This window comes from Oncorhynchus mykiss, chromosome 10 (assembly GCF_057628025.1).
Source record: "Oncorhynchus mykiss isolate SJ-2025 chromosome 10, ASM5762802v1, whole genome shotgun sequence".
NCBI classification, from domain to species: Eukaryota; Metazoa; Chordata; class Actinopteri; order Salmoniformes; family Salmonidae; genus Oncorhynchus; species Oncorhynchus mykiss.
Window position 1 is genome coordinate 77,258,889 of NC_143031.1, and position 12,890 is coordinate 77,271,778.

The 12,890-nt window shown below is 39.1% G+C and overlaps 1 protein-coding gene across 2 annotated transcripts in view; it reads left to right on the forward strand.

The window, feature by feature from the left end:
• Positions 1-7,772, forward strand: part of LOC110518665 (interferon-induced very large GTPase 1) — a 30,468-nt gene extending 22,696 nt beyond the window's left edge. For both annotated transcript variants that reach the window (XM_036954127.2, XM_036954128.2), the window contains exons 7-8: positions 606-681; positions 1,002-7,772. In XM_036954127.2, the coding sequence (XP_036810022.2) occupies positions 606-681; positions 1,002-5,689 (4,764 nt within the window). In that variant the 3' untranslated portion in view covers positions 5,690-7,772. The remainder of the gene's footprint in view (positions 1-605; positions 682-1,001) is intronic.
• The last annotated feature ends 5,118 nt before the right edge of the window (positions 7,773-12,890 follow it).

Here is a 12,890-nt window from a genome sequence, read left to right on the forward strand (position 1 = left end):
TCTTGCTCTAATTAAGTCTAGTGGGTGAGATCTTGAACTTTCTAGCGGTTCACTTTGAAAAAGTTGAATAGTTTATCATGGACAGTTTGATGTTATGGCTGCTGCTTTAACAGGGATATACTGGATCTTCAAATATGATTTAATACCTGTGTTACCAAAAGGCTAAGCTTGTGTTTGAATATATTTAATTCATTTCATTTGTGATTTTCATGAATAGGAAAAGTTTCTAGGTGTATTTATGTCCGCTGCGTTATGCTAATTCGTTTGAGGCGATGATTACGCTCCCGGATCCGGGATTGCTTGTCGCAAAAGATTAAAATGGGAAGATACGGGACATATTTATTTAAAAAGTGTAAAGTAACTTTCCTTTTTCCAAACATACTGCCTATCCTGATGCAACATTGGCTATGTCTGTATGATAGGCACCACAACAAGGCAACCACATCCTAATGTGAATTAAACCAAAGCTCGGCATGCCAGACTAGGCATTAACATGCCATTATTTGAAATGGAAGCTATTGTGCTTTATCCTCAACAGACCAGAATTGTAGATTCGATGTCATAATATATTAAACATGTTAACCTGTGAATTCAACTTTTTATAGAATATTGAGCCAGTGCCAAAAGCCAGAGATGAGTTGAAGCCAAAGAAGGAGGGTTCCTCAGAAGAAACACCCAAAGGTACCACGACACTTCACTTACAATAGCATTATTAATAAGCATTTTGGTTTGACATGTGTGCACTGTTCCAGCATTTATACACATTTGTAATCATTATAAGTATTTGTAAGAATTGTAAATTTGTCTTTTCATTTCTGAATTCACATTTAAATGTTAGCTTCCATTTTTGTGAGTCATTGAGTCACAGAGATGGTCTGCCTCTGCCTTCTTTAACCTTATCCAAAGTACAGTGTAAAACACCTGTTGGTGTGCTTTTCTGCTATACTTTGAAGAGGAAATTGTATTTGTTATCATGGTTATCTTTTCATTTCTATTTACAGGACCTTGTGTCAGGGAGCTGTTGTCAAAGGCTGGACTAGAAGATCATTATGAAAACAAGCTGACGTTAAGTACTGTCCTTGAGAGAAATGCTGATACTACATCAGATGAACCTCTTACCACTATGCAGTCACTTCCAGGGGCCTTCCTTAAGAAATTAATGATGGCAAATGTAAATGCCAGGAGTGTGAAATGTCTGACCATTGACCAGGAAGTTTCCTATTATGGTGTAGACAACCTGGACACTGACTCTGATACTAGTGATGTCATTAATCCACTGGACCTGATAACTGCCCTGTTTCTGTGTTCAGATGGTTTCCTGCAGCAGGAGATGGTCCAGAAAATGTCCATGTGTCAGTTTGCTGTTCCTCTGCTGCTGCCCAACTGTGACACAGAACAAATCACTTTGATGCTGTGGGCCTTGAGGGACATAGTGAAGAAGTTTAGATCCTCTTCCCAAATGGCCACAAATGCTTTTGTGGAGGAGAGAATAGTTCTCTCTGATATTCCTATGGTGTCTTTTGTTAGGTTAGGACAAAGCAGCTTGTCCAAGTCTCAGATTTTGAACAAGTTGCTTAGTAACCCTCAACAGTACCATGATACATTTGTTCATCATGATATGGAATGTGGCGATGTCCCTCGGCAAATCTCAGATGGTCTGGTTGAAATCAGCTGGTACTTTCCATGTGGGAACAGAAACATAGACATGTTCACCAAGCCTGTGGCGGTGGCCAATCTCAGAGGAGACATCAGGTCCTTTGAAACACAGTTCTCCTTTCTGTGTCAAACATCAGCTGCAGTTTACATTTTCATTGATGATTTTGAGGAAGATTTCAAGGTTTTGGAAGCAGAAATCACAAAAGCAGAGATATTTCTGGTTGTCAACTCTCAGAGAAAAACATACAGGGTGGACACATTGAAGAAAATGATCACAAACTACAGTATCAACCCAACAAATGTGATTGTGAAGAAGAAGCAGAATGATGCAGAATTTGTCAAAATCCTGCAGTCCTCTGTGGGTGACATCATTGAAAAAAGTATAAACAGATTGACAATTGAAAACATGGCTGACGTGGCTCATCAGTTTGGGATTCTGGTTGATGAAGACAGTGATGACTGTCAGAGTGCCAAGAAGACAGCAGATGAAATCACCAGGAACATCAAAGACACAATGAAATTCAAACATGAACAACTACCCTTACAAGGAACAATCTGGAAAGAGCTTTCCCAGTTGGAAAAAGAGAGGTGTAGACTGAGAAAAGCAGGAGATAAAGACATTGAACACTACAAGAGCTCTCTGAAGAAAAAGGAGAAAGAGCTGAGAGAGAAGCAATATACATTTGACATGTCAGATTCAATGGCAAGCTTCATTTTAGGATTGTCAAGTTCAGGAGCTGAGCGTTCCTATTTCCTCAAATGGATGCGGATAAATCTGGACAATCTGTCACGTCAGAACCTGTCTGGATTGCGGGAGCGGTACAAAGATCTTTGCCAACATTCTCCGGAGAAAAAAGACGACATTAAAGATTTGGATAAGCAATTATCTGACTGTTCCTTGGGTCTTGAACACTTCCTGCGTGAGTTGGGCCAGTTATATGAGGCTTCCTGCTCCCTTCCTGAAAGTAGCCTACAAAGGAAACAGATGGAGCATCTCCCTGGATTGTGTGCTCAGATGCTGTTGGAGGGTTTCCCCATTGAGCTTGTGGATGGAGATGCATCAAATATCCCTCTGAAATGGATTTCAGCTGTTCTGACTGAGCTTCATACTCTTGTCCAATCCAACAGCAAGATCCGGGTGGTCACAGTTTTAGGGGTCCAAAGCACAGGGAAATCCACTCTCCTCAACACCATGTTTGGGGTCCAGTTTGCTGTCAGCAGTGGAAGATGCACCAGAGGGGCCTTCATGCTGCTGATTAAAGTCAACAAAGAACTCAAGGAGGAGCTGAAATGTGACTTCATCATGATCATTGATACGGAGGGGTTGAAATCACCAGAGTTGGCTCAACTAGATGATAGCTTTGAACACGACAATGAACTGGCAACACTGGTGATAGGACTCAGTGATGTTACTATCATCAACATTGCCATGGAGAACTCCACAGAGATGAAAGACATTCTGCAGATTGTTGTTCATGCTTTTATCAGGATGAAGGAAGTGGGGAAGAAGCCAGTATGTCATTTTGTGCATCAGAATGTGTCAGACATGTCTGCTCATGACAACAACATGAGGGACAGGAAGAAGTTGTTGGAACAGTTGAATGAAATGACCCAGGCAGCAGCCAGAATGGAGAAGAAGGAGAATATCACCAAGTTCACTGATGTGATGGATTATGATCCAGACACAAGCAGCTGCTACATCCCAGGACTCTGGCACGGGACTCCCCCTATGGCTCCAGTAAATGCTGGCTACAGTGAGGCTGTGTACAGCTTCAAGAAGACCTTGATGAAAGATTTCATAAAATTCCAGAGAAATGATGACTTGACACATTTCCTGAAGTGGACACAAAGTTTGTGGAAGTCTGTGAAATTTGAGAAATTCATCTTTAGTTTCAGAAACAGCTTGGTTGCAGATGCATATTCCAAATTGTGCTCTGAGTACAATGGTTGGGAATGGGCCTTCCAGAAGGAGATGTACAACTGGATGATTGGTGCTGAAACAAAAATTAACAATATTGGCATGACAGATCAAAATCTTGGGCGGTCCATAGGAAATGTGCTAAATGAATTGATGGCAGAGGCATCTGAGAAACTGTCATTGGGAGAAAAGGAAATCCAAGACAATCTGGTGAAATACTTTGAAAATCAAGATGGCCATGTTAGTCTGGTGGAAAAATACAAGGAGGACTTTGTGTCCAGTGCCAAAACACTGAGACGAGAGACAGAAAACACAGTGAAGAACAAACTGCAAGGAGTTGTTGAGATCAAAGAGGGAATGACAGAACTGAACAACATCAAGAGTTCTCAGGCAAGTACAATGGAAAAGAAGGTTCTAGATCTGCTTCAGAATTGTAGACAGAAAAAATCTGTTCTTTCAGATAAGGCCCTCAGTAAAGAGTTTGAAAACATGTGGAGTAAAACTCTGTCTGAGATACATTTCAAAGGACTTCCTAAGCGAGATGTTTCCCAAGATGCCTTTATCATGTTGAGTGGAAATCTGTCAACAAGGGGCAGTCATGTCAACAGTCTGTTGGTTGGAACCAGACTGGTGGATTGTGGGAAGGCAGCCTTTGTTGTTGAATCAGGGGGTTTGTGGGAGAAGACTAAAGGCTTTGTGGTGCACAGGGATCATGACCATCACAGGAAAAAGCTGCAAGACTTCTGTAATGACATCATAACACAGTGTCAGGACTTTATAAGACAGAAGGTGGAGCACAAAACAGATTATCATGACACTAACATCAAAGAACTTCTTAACGAGATTGATGAAACATTGCAGCAACAAAAGAAAATGAAAGTCGGTGATGAATGTGAGGTTTATCTGAAGCTACACATCTGTGGCATAGCAGCAAGACAGTTCCAAAAGATGCATGATGATTTCATTGCACTCAATGACCCAAGGAATTGTCTGCAACAGTCAAAGGACAACTACTATACTGACTTCATGAACTTGTTCCATGAGCGAGACCAGTGCCAAAAGAAAGCTGAGGACTTCACAAAGCTCTGTTTGCGGCCAGCTGTAGAGGACTATGTGACAAAAAGGATTGGTCCTGATGTGGTTGATGAAGTGGTGACCGGTGAAGGGTCAGAGGATTACAGCACAAGAACGGCTTTCCAGTTCTCCATTTTAAAAGAACTCCTGACTGATGAAAATTATGAGAAATATAGAGAGTACATAAAACAATATAAAACGTTTGTGAAGCAGTGGATATTTTGCCAAATGGTGGAGAAACTCTCAAAAGAGAGCAGTCTGCAGAAATTGGAGAACAAACATCTTTCAAATATAGTCCGGATTATTACTGATAACATTTCAACTGTCAGTAAAGCATCTAGCACGGTAAACAACATTAAGACGTTCATTGGGAATATTTGCAATAAATTGGGAGAGGATCTTGCCTTTCCCAAGGATGCTTTGGATTCCATTATGATTCTGAACACGAGCACCGCAAACACAGAACAGTTTGCTAAGTATCTCACAGAGTTTGTGAGTGAAATGGAGAAGTCACTGGCATCTGTTTATGACCGGAAAACTGACCTTGGATACATCACAAAAAGGCTCAGATCTCTGCCATTCAAGCCTCAGGACAAGATGTTCACCAGCCTGTTTGGCTGTGGGGAGGTATGTCCTTTCTGCAAAGCACCCTGTGAAGCAGGAGGGAAGGAGCATACCAAACACTTCACCTCCATTCATCGTCCACAAGGGCTCAATGGTTGGGTGAATAACAGTTCAAATGTGTTATTAACTATCATATGCTCCTCCTCCGTGATAGGCAATGGGCTGTTCATTAATGATCTAACAGGAGATGATGGTCACCTTTATAAGAAGTACCAGACATACTACCCTGACTGGATCATAACTGGTGACACCAGTATTGAGGCTTCAGACTATTGGAAGTATGTGATGGCAAAATTCAATGAGACAATTGCTGAAGCATATGACGCACTTCCTGCTGATATCCCAGAGGATTGGAACCTTTTAACAGCTGAGGATGCAATGAAGAGTTTGAAGGGCTCATTCAATGTGAGTGAATAGGGGAAATCTATAACAAGGCTCTGAATTGTAGTCCAAATATATTATTGGCCATTAAAACATATATTAAGTTGACAACCACAAATACCTCACACATGGTATATCACAGAATCAAAATATGAGGAGCCAGTTGTTTCAAACAAGAGTTAAGCAAAAAATGTGCAGATCTGATAATACCAAATGCAATTTTGAAAAAAACTGCAGCACAGAAAATAATATTTGCAAATACATTCATAGCTTTGCAAACTTATGACTTCTTAGCTATTTACAGATCAGATGTTCTATAATGGAAAAGCTTTCACTTTGAATATACACTTAGTATACCAGAACCCTCAGAACAGCCTCAATTCATCAGGGCATGAACTCTACAAGATGTCGAAAGAGTTCCACAGGGATGCTGGTCCATGTTGACTCAAATATTCCTCACAGTTGTGTCAAGTTGGCTGGTTGTCCTTTGGGTGGTAGATCATTCTTGATACACACGGGAAACTGTTGAGCGTGAAAACCCAGCAGGTTGCAGTTCTTGACATTAACCGGTGCACCTGGCACCTACTACCATACCCTGTTCAATGGCACACAAACAATCCATGTCTTAAAGCTGACAAATCCATCTTTAACCTGTCTCCTCTGCTTCATCTACACTGATTAAAGGATTCACCTGGTCAGTCTGTCATGGAAAGAGCAGTTGTCCACTCAGTGTATGAGAAAGGAATGCCAATATTCTTAGAGTAAGTTAAGAATTAAGTTACTAAGATTTAGTTTGTTGATGATTTTTATGTGTTGATGAGTGAGTCAAATTATTTTATTTGTGTTGTTGATTAGGTTGTTGCTGTTGTTATTGATGAAGATTATTTGTTTGTTCTTGACGGTCATTTTCTTTTTGTTCATGAGTATAATGATAATAATAGGTTCCCTCTTCTTGTTGTTATTGATGAGTATAATGATGATAGTTTCTCTTGTTGTTATTGATGAGTATAATGATGATAGTTTCTCTTGTTGTTATTGATGAGTATAATGATGATAGTTTCTCTTGTTGTTATTGATGAGTATAATGAGGATAGTTTCTCTTGTTGTTATTGATGAGTATAATGAGGATAGTTTCTCTTGTTGTTATTGATGAGTATAATGAGGATAGTTTCTCTTGTTGTTATTGATGAGTATAATGAGGATAGTTTCTCTTGTTGTTATTGATGAGTATAATGAGGATAGTTTTCCTCTTGTTGTTATTGATGAGTATAATGATGATAGTTTCTCTTGTTGTTATTGATGAGTATAATGATGATAGTTTCTCTTGTTGTTATTGATGAGTATAATGAGGATAGTTTCTCTTGTTGTTATTGATGAGTATAATGAGGATAGTTTTCCTCTTGTTGTTATTGATGAGTATAATGAGGATAGTTTCTCTTGTTGTTATTGATGAGTATAATGAGGATAGTTTCTCTTGTTGTTATTGATGAGTATAATGAGGATAGTTTCTCTTGTTGTTATTGATGAGTATAATGAGGATAGTTTCTCTTGTTGTTATTGATGAGTATAATGAGGATAGTTTCTCTTGTTGTTATTGATGAGTATAATGAGGATAGTTTTCCTCTTGTTGTTATTGATGAGTATAATGAGGATAGTTTCTCTTGTTGTTATTGATGAGTATAATGAGGATAGTTTCTCTTGTTGTTATTGATGAGTATAATGAGGATAGTTTCTCTTGTTGTTATTGATGAGTATAATGAGGATAGTTTTCCTCTTGTTGTTATTGATGAGTATAAGGATGATTATGATAAGTTTTTCTCTTGTTATTAATAAGTATAATGATGATTATTATTTTTGTAGTTAGTGGTGATGATGATGATGTGAGTTGAACTCTGAGCCTGCAGGGAATGGTTTTCAGTTGGCCAAGCTATATAATGACGGCCAAGTTGGCCAAGCCAATATTCAGTTGGCCAAGCCAATATGATGAAGACAAAAAAAAGTTGAGTTGTACTTTGCAGACATATTGTGAAATCATGTGAATTGTTGCAATTGAAAATACAAAATACTTGTCCATTATCGTGTTACTAGAGATGTTTAATAAAAATCTATAATTTAAAAACATGAGTTGGTTTAAAACATGTTTTGGTTTAAGAATATGATTTGATCTCATGAGAAATACTGTCCATCAAAATAACATTATTGCTTGCTCACTTGGAATCTGTTGTAGACATTATTAAGCAGCTATTAGCTAGATAAATCAAGGCACACAATGTGTGTCTCAGAGGTGCTGTTCTGGCTAGGATCAGGTCCTCCCTGTTCATGTAATCTTATTCAATGGCTGCATTTAAACAGGCAGCCAAATTATATATTTTTCAGCTCTGAAAAAGATCTTATGTGATTGGTCAAAAGAGACCAATTAGTGGAAAAAATTTCAGAATTGGGCTGGCTATGTAAACAGCCAATGTGATCAAAAAGGTTCTTGACATAAACTGGTGCACCTGGCATCTACTACCATACCCCGCTCAAAAAAAAAAAAAAAACATAAATCAGTGATGTTACTCTAAGGCCGCATTTACACAGGCAGTCCACTTCTGATATTTGTGCTGAACATGATCTAATGTGAAAAAATCTAATGTAATTGGACAAAATACCAATTAGTGGACTTTTTAAATGTTTTTATTGGGCTGTAAACACAGCTACTGATACTTGATACATTTGTCCGCTAGTGGTCATAAACACCAGAATTGACACTAGATAGATGGCGGTGTTGGTATGGCATCAGTGGAAATGTGACCAGACCCAGTACATAAAAATCCCTCCTCTCCTTCCAATATGGTGAAAGGAAGCTCATCATAAGGTTGGATTAGCTTTCACCTAGAGGGGTATACTACAAAGCAGGATCAATGAGTTAGCCAACTAACTTGCCTAAATATTATTTTTTAGAAAGACAAGCTTGAAGTGGGCATGGTGTAATTGACTGACCCAAAAACACATATCCTGTTCTAAAATAAACATAGCCTTGAGATGCTTTTGGGAAACCGTACAGTTCTTTCAGGTCAGTTCTTTCAGTTCAATGAAAGAGACGAGGGAGAGGACAGGGGTGTAATCATTAGTCCAAACAGTTTTTAAACAATTCTGTTTCTATTGGACATATTCAGGTAGGTCCCTCCCCGTTCTCTTCAGTTTGCTTCCACCCGTGCGTCAATTTTAGTAAAATCATTTTAAAAATCCCCATCAAAAGCAAACAGTTTAAGCACAAGGCATCAAGGTTTTTGCATGGGCTGCATTTCAATCCGCCACATCTGCCCGCCCCTGTCGGATTTCTGCATCTGTGGTGGAAGGTGGCTGAGCTTTAGCAATGCTTTTCAGACCATGAGACATCCTGAAAATCACTTCCGAACGGCCTACAGCCTATTATGACCACACTATTTGGAAAGGGGAGACTCTCACGAATGCGAGGATGTCCTCTGTTTTGTTCTTCGATCCTCACAAGTGTCATGGGACTCATCTGAAGTCAGTAACGCTGATGTGCCAACTTCTGTCTGTTCTGAACCGTTTGAGCAAGAAACGAATGTGTCACGGGACTCGTTTGAAAGTAACCCATACAAATGAATGCAAATATGGAGGTAGTTTAGTGCCAACAAAAATAAGGGATTAAATATGTCCAAAACATATGTCTTGAGCTTTCCTATATTTCCTTCAAAATCTTCAATCTTTAAAATCTTATTCCTTAGGATTTTTTGGGGGGGTCTACACTATAACAGGTCAGTTATCTGGTGATAGTAGCTTGTTCTGACATCTACACTACTATAACAGGTCAGTTATCTGGTGATAGTATAGTGTTCTGACATCTACACTACTATAACAGGTCAGTTATCTGGTGATAGTATAGTGTTCTGACATCTACACTACTATAACAGGTCAGGTATCTGGTGATAGTATAGTGTTGATATCTACACTACTATAACAGGTCAGTTATCTGGTGATAGTATAGTGTTGATATCTACACTACTATAACAGGTCAGTTATCTGGTGATAGTATAGTGTTCTGATATCTACACTACTATAACAGGTCAGTTATCTGGTGATATTATAGTGTTCTGACATCTACACTACTATAACAGGTCAGTTATCTGGCAAAAATTGCTCAGATACACGAATACGATATAAGATTCAAAATGTGTGAATCTTGCCTTTAACATTCCAGAATCCTTCCTGAATCACACTAGTGTTCTGTTCCATGTTCAGCCATAGACATGTTCCACAGACAGCAAGACTGGTTTAAATAAACATAATGAACAGATTGCAGCACACTGTGTTCATTATTAACACAATAAACATGTTTTAACAATACAATGTTTATTACACATTGACTACAGATCATTACTTTTTCTGTCCCAATGACATAGGATTTGACTAATTACCGAACAGTCGCCATAACCTGGTTTATACCGTAGTGACGTTAACCCAACACCTAGCAACCTCATAACCTGGTCTATACTAAGTTTATACTGTAGTGACCTTAACCCAACACCTAGCAACCTCATAACCTGGTCTATACTGAGTTTATACTGTAGTGACCTTAACCCAACACCTATCAACCTCATAACCTGGTCTATACTGAGTTTATACTGTAGTGACCTTAACCCAACACCTACTGTAGCAACCTCATAACCTGGTCTATACTGTAGTGACCTTAACCCATCACCTAGCAACCTCATAACCTGGTCTATACTGAGTTTATACTATAGTGACCTTAACCCAACACCTATCAACCTCATAACCTGGTTTATACTGAGTTTATACTGTAGTGACCTTAACCCAACACCTACTGTAGCAACCTCATAACCTGGTCTATAATGAGTTTATTCTATAGTGACCTTAACCCAACACCTACTGTAGCAACCTCATAACCTGGTCTATACTGAGTTTATACTGTAGTGACCTTAACCCAACACCTAGCAACCTCATAACCTGGTCTATACAGAGTTTATACTGTAGTGACCTTAACCCAACACCTACTGTAGCAACCTCATAACCTGGTATATACTGAGTTTATACTATAGTGACCTTAACCCAACACCTAGCAACCTCTTCAATGGTTTCATATCTCTTGGTGTAACGACTAAGGTGTTGGGTTGACAGTTGCTGGATGAGGGACTAGTCCCCACATTCACTACAATACATTACACAATGGTGTACATGTATTCTTCACCACTAATATAACACCTGCTAACTTCTATTATATATTTAGTGCACTACATTACATACATTTCTGATATGCCAGTTTAATTACAAATAAAAACAAACTGCTTAAAACTTGAAATGTATATCCAACACAACTCCATAAGATGAGGTGTCCCATCAACCCACTATTTATACATTTACTTTTGATACTTAATTATATTCAAAACCAAATACTTTTTGACTTTTACTCAAGTAGTATTTTACTGGAGTACTTTTATTTGAGTCATTTTCTATTAAGGTATCTTTACTTTTACTCAAGTATGAAAATAGGGTACTTTTTACACCACTGGGGCCATCAACCCACTCCCAAACTCCCTCTGTATGGCTGAAGTCCAATCCAGACCTCCCTGCTCAAACCATGGATAAATATACCTGTCATGTTGACACAAGGAAAATATAACACATCCAGGTAGACTCCGCGAAATGACGATGCCACGGGCCGCACCGGAGATATTGAGATTAACGAGATGCAACACTTCGCAGTCACACACAGTATCTGCGCATGTGCACAGGTTCGCATCACGCTGTTTAAAGTGTGGTATCCAGGGCACCAGAACAGCAGAGAAGAACGCTCTTAGTTGTTGTTGAAATTGACCCACTATGCGGTTTACTTTCTGCATCTACGTCATATTGCTGAGTCTACTTTTTTAGTTAACATTTCACAACAGAAATGCTTTCAAACCATTTTTCCTCATTTTGTAATTGTCATAAAAAATAAACATTTAGTATGAGACGCAGTGTAATGATGTTAGGAATGGAGGTAGATATGTGGATTATGCGACAGGTTGCGTGCCAATATCTCCCTTCTCCTGTAGTGTGCACGTGTTCACTTCCCTTCTTGGAAACCTAATTTGCGCACACTGCATATAGACTTTTCTATTGTGTTATTGACTGTATGTTTGTTTTACTTCATGTGTAACTCTGTGTTGTTGTTTGTGTCGCACTGCTTTGCTTTATCTTGGCCAGGTCGCAGTTGTAAATGACAACTTGTTCTCAACTGGCCTACCTGGTTAAATAAAGGTGAAATAAAATGTAAAATTGGAAAGAAAATGCCAGGTATGGAAACTTGTTCCATGGCCTATGCCTAAACCAATCCAATGCTTTTAAACTTGTCGGGAGGAGAGAGATTGGGACGAATCAAGTCTATTTCCACGTCTCACATCCTACCACTAGGGGGCAGCAGCAGCCAGGGCCAAGTTCCTGTTGGACTGGGCCTTTAAGGAAGTGATTTCCCACCAGGTTTAGGGTCAATTCCATTTCAATACAGTGAATAAACTGAAATGCATTTTCCTCAAAGCTTGTCTATGTAATGAGAATGTTGAAATTGGAAGTTGGAGTTGTCTATGAGAAGCAATGTTAAATAGGAATACCTGTTTATTTCTTGAATTGACTGAATGGATATGAAGCGAAGCCAGTTTATGAAAGAAACCTGAGTGTGGTGACATCAGTTGATCGCATCAGCAGATATTGTGCCAATTGGATTCACACTGTACTTACATGTGGTCTATTCTACAGAACAGTTCTATATTATTAACTGAATGTGACACTTCACTCAGGCTCTGCTCCTTCAGGGTAGCTCACTGCCAACCTCCAAGTCTATGCATTGTAATCTTTTCTAAGAAATGGTTAAACGTACATGTGGCGTTTCCTTTTTTAAATGGAATTGATCCCAACCCTGTTGCTCTCAGGCATGGATGATTGACAGGTAATTACTGATCAGAGAAGCTATATGAAAGTAGCCTCCCAACCCTGTTGCTCTTAGGCATGGATGATTGACAGGTAATTACTGATCAGAGAAGCTATATGAAAGTAGCCTCCCAACCCTGTTGCTCTCAGGCATGGATGATTGACAGGTAATTACAGATCAGAGAAGCTATATGAAAGTAGCCTCCCAACCATGTTGCTCTCAGGCATGGATGATTGACAGGTAATTACTGATCAGAGAAGCTATATGAAAGTAGCCTCCCAACCATGTTGCTCTCAGGCATGG